General features: G+C 37.9%; 1 protein-coding gene across 1 annotated transcript; it reads left to right on the top strand.

Moving 5' to 3' along the window:
• The first annotated feature begins 1,116 nt into the window (after positions 1-1,116).
• On the top strand, positions 1,117-13,139 carry VNN3P (vascular non-inflammatory molecule 3). Its single transcript, XM_004044696.5, has 7 exons — positions 1,117-1,459; positions 1,556-1,686; positions 7,005-7,197; positions 8,926-9,217; positions 10,956-11,329; positions 12,028-12,201; positions 12,884-13,139. The coding sequence occupies exons 1-7, from the start codon at positions 1,247-1,249 to the stop codon at positions 13,010-13,012; spliced, it is 1,506 nt and encodes a 501-aa protein (XP_004044744.2). The 5' UTR covers positions 1,117-1,246; the 3' UTR covers positions 13,013-13,139.
• Positions 13,140-13,738: the final 599 nt, after the last annotated feature.

Below are 13,738 nucleotides of genomic sequence, written 5' to 3'. Positions count from 1 at the left end.
GAGGGAGAAGCAGTGTTAATTGTTCTAGAATCAGAGATTTAAACCTTAAAAAAATTCTACATTTTAAATTAACTGATATTCAAACAAGGAGATTCAATCCAAAATTAGGCGAGGGAAATGAATTTAACTAATCAAAAAACATTTACAGAGCTTAGCACAGTATAAAATTCTATAGAAGCAGCAGAGAATTATAATGTGACCCTGCCCTTAAGGGACTTATAAGGATGATATGTTTAAAAAATAAAAGAATTAAAGGAGAACTTAACACTTTTTGAATTATTGATTAGTCTTCATATGGAAGCGGGTTTAAACTGTAGAAGACAGGTGAAGTAAATTGCATCTCAATAACAAGAAAGAATGTTCTTAAAATTGTCAGTGTTCAAAGGTGGAATAGACTGGCCCATCAGGTAGTAGATTCCGTCATTCAGCATTCATTCATATATTGAGCTTTCACCATCTGTCACACATGTGCTGGGGTGATGAGGTTCAACAGTGAGCAGGACACTTCCCTTACCCTCCAGGGGCCACATCCCAGGATACATCATCTCTATCTAGATGTTTATTGGACATGGATGTTCTGAAAGAAAACAGCAAGTTTCTTTTTAATCTCTTTAAGAAGACAAAACATACATATATAATATTAAGTATTGGTATAATATTTAAATTAAAGGTCAAGACAACAGCGAGGGGTGAGAGACATTCAGCAGCACAGAAAAAAATGCTATAGGAGTTCAGAAATATCACTTAGGACTGGGGTGGATTTGGGAGGACTCTAGGGGGAGCTGGAACTTAGACAGATGGAGAACAAGGGCTTTTCAAATAGAAATGGCCATACAAATATGTAAGTAGAGTGCTCAACAAATTATTGCTATGATGACTACCTTCCAATATTGGCCCTATTAATAGAAATATTGGCTTACCAGGAAAATTTTTTTTTATTAAAAGAAAATATTTCAACTGCCAGTGTGTTTTGGACTGGGGTGAATTCATCTGGTTGGCTCAATCTTTTAGTGTTGAGTTGACTCTGAACAATGTCAACAACTGCACTGTACACTTGAATCAATCCAATTACGTCCTGGCTGTCAGTTTTCTTGCACAACATCCTTTCTCAATGCTGTGTTGTGTAATATATGTGCAAGAAAATATAAACAGCTGATTGCAAGGAGGGATTTAATGTAAAGTTTTTCCAGTGAAACAAAACGTAAGAATCTGAGTTTGTTTTTTCAAAGATCACTAAATTTTAGTTATGATTATATCACATTTTCCAAAATGTGTGGCAGTTTTTGCCCTCCTTGCCCTGAGTGTTGGTGCACTGGACACTTTTATTGCTGCAGTATATGAGCATGCGGTGATATTACCAAACAGAACAGAAACACCTGTTTCAAAAGAAGAAGCTTTGCTCCTGATGAACAAGAACATAGATGTTTTGGAGAAAGCAGTTAAGCTGGCAGCGAAGCAGGTATTACCCTTTTATACTTGTAAAGGAGACTTGCAGTTTGGTCAAAGAGTATTTGGAATTCATGACAAACTTTTTTGCCCCACTTGTTTCGAGCAGGGTGCACATATCATTGTGACCCCAGAAGATGGAATCTATGGTTGGATCTTCACCAGGGAGAGCATTTACCCCTATCTAGAGGATATACCAGACCCTGGAGTGAACTGGATTCCGTGTAGAGACCCCTGGAGGTAATATCATATCATTAATTTCTAAACAAAAAGTTGTGATTTGGTAAAACACCAACAGTAAACTCACTGAACTTGACTGGTAATTGTGTTGATAAATAGTCAATCTGTGGCATAGGATGTAGATGCTTTTTTTTCCCTGTAATTTCAACTTTTAGTTTAGATTGAGGGAGTACATGTGCAGGTTTGTTACATAGGCAAATTGCATGACGCTGAGGATTGGGGTACAATGATTGCACCACCCAGCATAGTATCCAACAGGAAGGTTTTCAGCCCTTGCCTTCCTCTCTCTCTCTCCCCTCTATTAGTTCCCAGTGTCTATTGCTGTCATCTTTATGGCCATGAGTTCCCAATGCTTAGCTCCCACTTATAAGTGAGAACATGCAGTATTTGGTTTTCTGTTCCTGAGTTAACTTGCTGAGGATAATGTCCTTTGTTGCTGCAAAAGACATGATTTTGTTCCTTCTTGTGGGCACCTAGGTTAATTCCATATCTTTGCTGTTGGGAAAAGTGCTGCGATGAACATACAAGTGCACGAGTCTTTTTGGTGGAATGATTTCCTTTCCTTTGGGTATATACCTAGTAATGGGATTGCGAGTCGAATGGTTGCTGTGTTTTAAGTTCTCTGAGAAATCTCCAAACTGCTTTCCACATGGCTGAACTAATTTACATTTCCACCAATAGTGTGTAAGTGTTCCCTTTTCTCCATAGCATCTTTTATTATTTGACTTTTTGTTAACAGTCATTCTGACTGGTGTGAGATGATATCTCATTGTGGTTTTGCTTGGCATTTCTCTGATGATAAGTGATGTTGAGTGTTTGTTCACGTGTTTTTTGACCACTTGTATGTCCTCTTTTGAGAAGTGTCTGTTCATGTCTTTTGCCCACTTTTCAATGGGGTTATTTGTTTTGTTTTTGCTTATTGATTTAAGTTCCTTATGGATTCTGGATAGTAGACCTTTGTTAGATGCCTAGTTTGCAAATATTTTCTCCCATTTTGTAGGTTGTCTATTTACTCTGTTGATAGTTGCTTTTGCTGTACAGAGCTCTTTAGTTAAATTAGGTCCTACGTGTCAAGTTTTGTTTTTGTTGCAATTGCTTTTGAGGACTTAGTCATAAATTATTTTCCAAGGTTCATGTCCAGAATGGTGTTTCTTAGATTTTCTTCTAGGATTCTTATAGTTTGAGGTCATACATTTAAATCTTTAGTCCATCTTGAGTTAATTTTTGTACATGGTGAAAGATAGGGGTCCAGTTTCAATCTTCTGCGTATGGCTAGCCAGATATTCCAGCACCTTTTGTTGAATAAGGAGTCCTTTCCCCATACTTATTTTTGTGAACTTTGTTTGAGCTATAGATGGCTGTAGGTGTGCGGCTTTGTTTCTAGGCTCTCTATTCTGTTCTATTGGTCTATGTGTCTGTTTTTCTAACAGTACCATGTTGTTTTGATTACTGTAGCCTTGGGTAATGTGATGCCTCAGGCTTTGTTCTTTTTGTTTAGGATTGGTTTGGCGATTCAGGCTCTTTTTTGGTTCCATATGAATTTTAGAAATTTGTTTCTAAATCTGTGAAAAAATGACATTGGTAGTTTGTTAGAAATAGTGTTGAGGCTGGGTGCTGTGAGTCATGCCTATAATCCCAGCACTTTGGGAGGCCAAGGCAGGTGGATTACTTGAGATCAGGAGTTTGAGACCAGCCTGGCCGAGGTGGTAAAAACCCATCTCTACTAAAATACAAAAATTAGCTGGGTGTGGTGGTGTGTGCCTGTAATTCCAGCTACTCGGGAGGCTGAGGCATGAGAATTGCTTGAATGATAGAGTGAGACTCTGTCTCAAAAAAAAAAAAAAAAAAAAAAGAAGAAAAGAAACAGTATTGAATCTGCAGATACTGCTTATGTTTCATAGTGTATATCATCTGGCATATCTCCTGTTTGGTAAATGACTTGAGATACTGATGACTAGTTGGTTATTTGTTGCAATTGTCTTTCAAGAATAGTAAGTGTGACCAGGCGTGGTGGCTCATACTTGTAATCCCATCACTGTGGGAAGCCAAAGCAGGAGGACTGCTTGAAGCCAGAAGTTTGAGACCAGCCTGCGCAGCAAAGCCAGACCCTATTTCGGCAAATAAAAAAATTAGCCAGGTGTGGTGGCTCACACCTATAATCCCAGCTACTCGAGAGGCTGAAGCAGGAGGATCACTGGAGCCCAGGAGTTTGAGGCTGCATTGAGCTATGATTGCACCACTGCACTCCAGCCTGGGTGACAGTAAGACCTTGTCTTAAAAAAATAGTAGGTATAAGCCGGGTGTGGTGACTTACGCCTGTAATTCCAGAACTTTAGGAGGTGGAGGTGGGCAAATCACCTGAGGTCAGGAGTTCGAGACCAGCCTGGCCAACATGGTGAAACCCCATCTCTACTAAAAAATACAAACATTAGCTGGGTGTGGTTGTGCATGCCTATAATCCCAGCTACTCGGGAGACTGAGGCAGGAGAACTGCTTGAACCCAGGAGGCAGAGGTTGCAGCGAGCCGAGATCACGCCACTGCACTCCAGACTGGGCAACAGAGTGAGACCCCATCTCAAAAAAAAAATAGTAGGTATATACACAATTTTTATAGTAAATGTGTTTAATTGGGTTTGAACAAAGTGAAAAAGTTGGAATATCTAGAACCTGTGTCCCAAATACAAGTAAGTTGGTTCATCCATGGACACCTGCCTCCTTCACAGGAAGAGTAAAAAGATGAATGAGCCTGTTTCCAAAGAGCATTGCTATCGCTATCATTTAGAATGCAATCAATATGGCCAATGGAAATTGTATAGGACTTGAAAAAGGAAGCCCTACTTCTGGGACCACATTTTACGACCACCTAGCTGAGTGATGTAAGCGTATAACCTAAATGCTTAACATTTCTGTTTCTTTATCTGTAAAACAGGGATAATAGAGTCCCTTAATTCTCTTACAGATCAGACGAGAGTAATGAAGTAATACACATGGAATTTGTACATTGTAATGCACTCTCCAATGCTAGCTGTCACTATTCCTTTTTTTTTTTTTTTTTAACAGAAGGGACTGAGTCTGAACTTCTTTGTGTTCTTGTCCTTTGAGAGACTTTAGTAATTATTAGTAGATGTAATTTAGGCATAACTTTCTTAAAGAAAATATGTATAATAAATATGATATCTGTGAAATAGATTATTTTAGTTGTATTAACTTTTAAAAATAGTTTAAGATTATTTCTTTAAATGGCAAAATTGATGGGTTAAGAAGTCATTTAACTTGCTAATTTTAAATTTACATGCACCTGTTTAGAACTACACCTATTGTGCAAAAAGAGAAACTTCTTTGATAATTTTACCTATGTGAAATTAAGTGGAAAGTCATGCTTAATGGTACAACATTCAGGCTCAGCTATGTGAGTCAAACCTCACTCTGGGATTTTGCCCTTTGGAAAAATATTCTCTAAACATTGCATGGTCTGTGTTTACAGAAACCATGTCACTATGACTCAACATCTACTTGCTTATGAGGCGTTTCCCAGAACAGGAAGGAATCATTATTTGCTGCAGTTGATGAGGCTTACACGAAAATGTACTGTATTTGACTGGGCTAATGAAACTGACTTTTCCAGGGAAAAGATATCCATAAATTTGATAATTAGCTATCGATAAATTATTTTAAGTTGGGAAAGTAGGTGACTGATGAAATGTCAACATTATGAACTCTTACACCTACTTATTCAAATGACAACCTTTCAGTTTTGTGTTACAAAAAGGAGAAATCCAGTACTTAATATAATGATAATATTGGAAAAGAAAGTCAGTTTTCTCCCTGGTGATATTTATCCCTGAAGAGAATAGTAGAGAGGCATGCGGTCATCCTTGTGCATTTAAATATTTAGAATGCTGACATGTCAAACAGTTCCATGGGCTTTTTTCATGAGTAACTAGTAGGAAATATTAAATAACTCAAATTATTTAGTCAAGAAAAGAAAAATTAAACAAAGGACATGATAAACTTATTAAAGGTCTTAATGAATATGAATATTAATAGTATTTCTCTGTTTTTTTTAGAAGAAAATAAAAAGAAAAGTTCTAAACCAGTAGGCCATTAATCTGTCCTTTTTATTCAAAGGTTAGTTTAACCTCAATTGCAGAGGGGCTGTGAGTTCATAGAGAGACATGGAATGGCCTCTAATCACACAATCCATAATAGCAATTTTCATTTACTGAGCACTTACTAGGTCCCAAGAACTGTACCTGGTATACTATACCCATTATTATATTCAATTTATGTAGTTGGCATTACTATTTGCATTACAAATATGTGAAAAAAGGAAGGCTTATGATCTCATGATTGATCATTAGATTGGCTGGAATTAAAACAGCTATGTCCTTTAACTGTGCTAATGGAATGGACTCTAAGGGCTAGATGAACCATATTATAATAAAATTTTTAGTGACTAGCAAATCCACTTATTTGACAGAGTGAGCTGGTTGCTAAACATTTTTTGTCTTATTTTCTGCTGAAATCTGCCTCACTTTAACTTCCTTTCGTCTTTTTCCTGCATTCTATGCTATGTTCACACGTATGACCCATCTCCTATAAATTAAGCCTTTCAAATATTTGAAGCCGGCTATCACCATGCTACATTCTCTTCTTATACCAAGGATAAATATCTTTAATATGGATGGACTTGGTAAAACAATTTCATGTCTGTACTTATCTCAGGATTTCTCATGTGGATCCACTAAGGCAGAAGGGAAGCTATTGTTTTACATTTGACAGATGAAGAAACTGAGTCAGTACAGTGAAGTGCTTTTTATTTTTTATTTTAATTTTTAACATTTCCACTACTTACAGCTATATTTGTTTTTTTATAGAGACAATCGGGAGGGTACAAACTATTTACTGTCACCTGGCATTTCTGTTTCCAACCACATCTCATATCAGCAAACTTGTACAAATTATGGCTTGGATTATAGAAAAGGCCCTCTCCATTAGCAGAATCTGCTAAATTTCAAGTGCTTCATATATCTTCCTGGGAGCACTTCATAAGAGAATGTGCTGCTTCTTTTCATCCTCCTCTTCCTCTTCCATCTTTTCTTTCCTTCAGTCTTGTACTGTAATCTGGAGTTTGGCATAGTAAATTAGGTTAGCTTTCAGGAAGATAAACACTGTATCACATGAGAGTTTTAAAATATTTTCTGTTGATTCTTGACCTAGAGCTGTTGTGTTATGGGCAATGGGCAAATAAAGTATCACTTTGGTATTTCAGAAATCACTAAAATACACTAAGTTTGAGGAAATGTCTATTGAATTAGATTCGGCAACACACCAGTGCAACAAAGACTCAGCTGCCTGGCCAAGGACAACTCTATCTATGTCGTGGCTAATATTGGGGACAAGAAGCCATGCAATGCCAGTGACTCTCAGTGTCCCCCTGATGGCCGTTACCAATACAACACTGATGTGGTGTTTGATTCTCAGGGAAAACTGGTGGCACGCTACCATAAGGTGAGCATCACTTGTGCCTTAGCTCAACTTGTTACTTCTTCTGTGTGCTTGTGGTATGTATGTGTGTTTGTTTGTTGAATGTTGGGGAGAGAACTGTTATAGATGCATCTTATAATTATTACATCATAGTTGAAAAGGAGATTTAATTCAGTTCCATATAACTGTTCTGGGTTTGCATTTATCATAAAACAGAATATGGTAGAGTATTTAAATGGATGTGACAATAGCCACACAAAGCTTTTAATGTTCTCTGAAAAAGAAGTAAACATTCTGTTTCATTCATGATTTAATATCAGGTTCATTTTTTAGCCCAATTTGTTAGCATTTCATACTAAGCTACCATGTATTCCATTAGGACTTTTTTGATTGCAATGAAAACAAAACCTCAACTGAAAATGGCTTTAAAAAGATGGAAATTTCCTTGCTTATGCACATGTAAAAATGTGTATCATAGAAAGGACAGGTCTCATTTCAGTGCAGTCTGACACTCAGAGGCTCCAAAGTTATCATCCACCCCTCTAGCTCTCCTAGCCCTTTGTTACAGCTTCTTTCTCAGGGGAACTCTCCTTTTAGAAGCCACATTGCTGGAGCAACACGAAATTCACATCTTTATCAACAAAATCTACAGGAAGGGTGTATTTCTCCCTCCTAGAACCCTGCAAAGGCCTTATCACTCCTTGATTCAATTAGGTGATGTGCCTTTCCTGAGCTAATCACCAAAGGATGAAGGATAGGCTGCCACATGGGAGGAGAAAGGAGGAGCAAGAGGCCTCCATGGACCACAGAGGTGGGAAGTAGCTCTCCCCAGAGCACACACATGCACACAACAGGCCAAACAAAAACCTGAGCAAAACATATGCTGTACTCCTGAGCCCAGGTTAAGTGGAGTTTTGGAAAAAGAATCAGGCTGAAAAATAAAATAAAATTACGAATGGCTTACTAATTAATAATATGTAGCAACTGCATTGTCTAAATTAATTTTCAATGGACTTCACTTCTATAAACCTGGCAGTATCATTGGGACACATGACAAAGTTTATTTTATTAACATGGTAGTGCTGTTGAAATTTAAAGAATACAGTGGAAAACAATCTGAGAAGTGTAGGACTCAAGATTTCAACCTGTGATTTTAAGATACACATTTTCACATTTTAAATATCATTTGTACATGTGGTTTCATTCATTGGTTGTAAAAAAAATAAAGTTTTTTTATTAATGTCACAGTAAGAAAATTTATAGATGGTGGTATAGTGGGGATGATTTTTACAAATGTATGTGTAACAGTTTTATTTTGTTGTTGTTGTTGATTTTGGAAACGGAATCTTGCTCTGTTGCCCAGGCTGGAGTGCAGTGGCGCGATCTCGGCTCACTGCAACCTCGGCCTCCTGGGTTCAGGGGCTCCTCCTGCCTCAGCCTATGAGTAGCTGGGATTACAGGCATATGCCATCAAGCCTGGCTAATTTTTTTTGATATTTGTAGTAGAGACAGGGTTTTACCACATTGGCCAGGCTGGTCTCGAACTCCTGACCTCAAGTGATCCACCCGCCTCAGCCTCCTAACGTGCGGGGATTACAGGCGTAAGCCACCACACCCGGCCTATGTGTAACACTTTTAAACCTGCATGTCAACATACATGAGAGGAAAGATTTAACGGGGAAAGACTTAATTGATCACATCTATTTGGCAGTTTTCTTATTAATTTTCTTCTTCTTTGCTTTTTATTAACAGTACAATCTTTTTGCACCTGAAATTCAGTTTGATTTCCCCAAGGATTCAGAACTTGTGACTTTTGACAGTCCCTTTGGGAAGTTTGGCATTTTTACTTGCTTTGACATTTTTTCTCATGACCCAGCTGTGGTGGTGGTGGATGAGTTTCAAGTTGACAGCATTCTCTACCCCACAGCATGGTACAACACGCTGCCCCTCCTCTCGGCTGTTCCCTTCCATTCAGCGTGGGCCAAGGCCATGGGAGTCAATCTACTTGCTGCAAATACCCACAACACCAGCATGCACATGACAGGTAACTCACGTGGGCCTGCACCAAGTGGGAGTGACAGTCTTAGGAAGGCTTCATTGATTTTCAAGCCACAAACTTTTGTTTAATAACTTTATTACCAATTTTAACATCACAAAATTAATAATAGCATTTGTTCCTACTTAAGGAACGCTCATTGTCCTTGTGAATAAAAGAGGCAAACGTTATTATCTCAATTTTACTTGAAAGGAAATTGGAGCTGGAGGAAGTCACGTAAAAAAATCAAAGAGAGTTCTAAGAAACTTCCTAGCCAATGTGCATTAGTAATATCGAAATAAGTCTGGTTGTTTAAAGAGATAACCTACAGAGCAGAAGAAAATATTTGCAAACTGTGCATTTCATAAAAATCTAATATCTAGAATCCATAAGGAACTTAAACAAATCAACAAACAAAAAACTATCCCGTTAAAAAATGGACAAAGGACATGAACAGACACTTCTCAAAAGAAGACATACATGTGGCCAACAAGCATGTAAAAATGCTCAACATCACTAATCATTACAGAAATGCAAATCAAAACCACAATGAGATACCACCTCGCTCCAGTCAGAATGGCTATGATTAAAAAATAAAAAACAAACAGATGCTGGCAAGGTTGTGAAGAAAAAGGGAACACTTATACACTGCTGGTGAAAATGTAAATTAGTTCAGCCACAGTGGAAAGCAGTTTGGTGATTTCTCAGAGAACTTAAAACAGAACTGCCATTCGACTCAGCAATCCCATTAATAGGTATATACCAGAAGGAATATAAATCATTCTCCCATAAAGACACATGCACTTGTATGTTAATTGCAGCACTTTTCACGATAGCAATAACATGGAATCAACCCAGGTGCTCATTAATGGTGAAGTGGATAAAGAAAATGTGATACATGTACACCATAGAATACTACATAGCCATAACAAAGAATGAAATAATGTCCTTTGCAACAAGATGGATGCAACTGGAGGTCATTATCCTAAGCGAATTAACACAGGAACAGAAAATCAAATACCGCGTGTTCTCACGAGTTGAAGTTAAACATTGAGTACACATGAACACAAAGAGGGGAACAATAGACACCAGGGTTTACTTGACGGGGGATGGTGGGAGGAGGGTGAGGATTGAAAAACTACCTATTGGATACTGTGCTCACTACCTGGGTGACAAAATCGTTTGCACACCAAACCCCAGCAACATGCAATTTACCCATGTAACAAACCTTCACACGTTCCCCTTCTATACCTAAAATAACAGTTGGAAGAAAAAAATACAAATAAATAAAAATATTTCAAGCATTAAAAAAAACTTGTTGAAGTGATAAAAATCTCTTTTGACTTAATCAGGTTTTTAGAGTTTCTCCTTTATCATATCCATGTTCAAAGTAATGCATGCTTCCTTTTTAACTGTTTTGTTATTTGTTGAATAACAAATCCCAAACACAAATAAACTAAATCGTCAGTGGAGAGCTAAAATTATTCTTCATGTTGGGGGATTTTCTAGTTTGTTGCTAAGTTAGCTTAAAACTATGCCCCCCATGTCAAATGATAATTTCAGTGCAAGTAGTACCTTATGGAGGACACAGAGTCAAATTGGAACTTAGGCCAATGTAACAGCTATCTCCTTAACTATCTTGAAAATATGCTTTAATAACTTTGTATTTAACTTCTCATGGGAATATTCTATTAGTTGGTCACCATAACAAATCTGAAACCAATGTTTGTATTTATGTTGCTTGTAGGGAGTGGAATCTACGCCCCAGAAGCAGTCAAGGTGTACCACTATGACATGGAAACAGAGAGTGGTCAGCTGTTGCTATCAGAACTGAAGTCTCGGCCCCGCCGTGAGCCCACCTACCCTGCAGCTGTTGACTGGCATGCGTATGCCAGCAGTGTCAAGCCATTTTCTTCTGAACAGTCAGATTTTCCGGGGATGATTTATTTTGATGAGTTTACCTTCACCAAGCTTAAGAGAAATACAGGAAATTACACAGCTTGCCAGAAAGATCTGTGTTGTTACTTAACTTACAAGATGTCTGAGAAGCGAACAGACGAGGTCTATGCCCTAGGTGCTTTTGATGGACTGCACACAGTAGAAGGCCAATATTACTTACAGGTAGAAATGCTTTAATATGTTAAAGTGGCCTTATTATCAGTTTTTCTTCTAGGTCGTCATTGCCTTTCTTTGAAAATTGGGCTGGATTTAGCTAATTTTATAATTAGTAATGTTATATTTATCTCTGAATTTTGTCCCCAGAACACATTATTTGTTCAGTCTTAGCAAGAACAGAATTAGTTCTTTTAGTTGAAAGGCAAAAACATAAAGCAAATTGACTAGTTCTCAGCAGGCCAGGTTCAGGTTTCAAAAGCTGCAATTTCTGTGTATTCTCTTTTCCCATCAGGTTACTTTAGAGCAGTGTTTTTCAAATTGTCTTCAACTAAATCCAGAGAAAGAAGGATATTTTACCTCATAACCCAGTGTAGCCAAGTGGATGTGTGACTGAATAAAAAAAAAGATATTTAATTGAAATAGTTTATGAAATAATTTAAAATAGAATTAGAAATAGCTATTATTATGTGCAATGCACTCTGATTTTTAAAATCCTAGTCTATTCTATTTGACTTCAGTATAAAAAGTGTTAATCCTGACCCACTATATTGATTTTAGGATTCACTAATAAGTTGTTACCTGCAGTTTGAAAAATACTTCTTATGAGGCAATTTAAATATGCATTTATAGTTTGAAATTGCATTATTTAGCTGAGAAAATATTTGCAAGTTTTCTGACTCCTTCTCTTTTCTTTTCTTCCATAGATATGCACATTACTGAAGTGTCAAACCACTGACCTGGAAACGTGTGGAGAACCTGTGGGGTCAGCTTTTACCAAGTTTGAAGACTTCTCCCTCAGTGGCACATTTGGAACGCGTTATGTTTTCCCACAGATCATTCTAAGTGGGAGTCAGCTTGCCCCTGAAAGGCATTATGAGGTAGGAGGTGTGCAGGATGATAAATTCCTTTGAGCAGAGCAGATGTGTAGAGCAGCATAATGAAAATCTTTGAAATAATGAGAGTATAGCAATATCGTGGTTCACATTCTACAAGAAACACCTTAAAGATGTGGAAACTATGATATGGAATATAAGTTGTGGTTTTAGATTGCCATTAGGCTGTGATGGAGAATTTGGGGTTCATTTTTTTAACATAAATGTGATGTTGATATTCAAGGCAACAGGAAATTCACAGAGAAGCTAAAATAAAAATGTTGACTGCTGATAATGGCAATAATGTTGTCATTTGCATGGTGTAGAAGGTGCAAATTAAATACATTAAATAATGCATCTACAACTTATTTTCTGGGTATACTATTTTGAGAAGTTGTTATAATTATAGTAATAACTAATATTTTGTATAGTGTTTCATGAGTTTGAAGAACATAGTTTTATACATATTCTTATTTGACCACCTGTGCAACAAATTTGTTGGCTGCACTTTCACGCAAAGTCCCTCTACTTTCAGACTTGAAACATGAACCTGGGTCTTCCAACACCAAATCCTGTGTGATTTTTACCATTCTACACTGCTTTAGGAGGGAGCGATCTTGCCTGAGAAGGGCTCTAGGTTGTAACCTAAACTCTGCACTGAAGTTAACCCTTTGCTTTCTTTGACCAGATTTCAAGAGATGGACGCTTGAGGAGCCGAAGTGGAGCCCCTTTGCCTGTCTTAGTTATGGCCCTGTATGGAAGAGTGTTTGAGAAGGACCCTCCACGCTTAGGGCAGGGATCTGGGAAATTCCAGTGAGCTCCTTTAGCAGAGCCCTTTTAGGATTAGCCTGGCTAAGAGAGGAAGAAAAAAAAGAGATCCGTTAGTGTCTGTTTAGAAAAGATGTCATAAACTTACAGAAACAAATAAAATAAACTGAAGCAGATTTGAAAAGCAGCAAGTGTGTGTGCAAATTTCACATTTTACATGTTTGGTATAGCACAGGTTCATTTATGGGAGCCGCATTCATCCTCCATGTATGTGAGTTTAAGTATATGTAAGTATGTATATGTATAGTGGAACGTATATTTAAATAGGAGGAGGTCCTAGAAAAATCCTTTTGCAGTAACTGCACTAATGTATGCAAGTGTTGTTTCCATCATATGATGGTTAATTTTATGTGTTGATTTGACTGGGTCATGAGATGCCCAGATAGCTGGTTAACCATTGTTTCTGGGTGTGTCTGTGAGGGTGTTTCAAGGAAGAGAACAGCATTTGAATGGTAGACTGAGTAAAGCAGACAGTCCTCCCCAGTGTGGATGGTCATCGTCCAGTCCCTTGAGGGCCTGCAGAGAAAAACAAGAAGGAGGAGGTTTGAATTCATTTTCTGCCAGACTACTTGAGCTGGATAGAGATCTTCTCCTGCCTTCATGTGCTCCTGGTTCTCAGGCCTTCAGGCCTGGACTGGAATTGACACCATCAACTCTTCTGCTCTCAGGCCTTCGAATGACACCCCTGGTTTCCTGCATCTCCAGCTTGCAAATG

The sequence above is a fragment of the Gorilla gorilla genome, chromosome 5 (genome assembly GCF_029281585.2).
Source record: "Gorilla gorilla gorilla isolate KB3781 chromosome 5, NHGRI_mGorGor1-v2.1_pri, whole genome shotgun sequence".
NCBI lineage: Eukaryota > Metazoa > Chordata > Mammalia > Primates > Hominidae > Gorilla > Gorilla gorilla.
The sequence above is the reverse complement of the archived record's forward strand: the minus strand, read 5'-3'. Positions and strand labels throughout refer to the sequence as shown.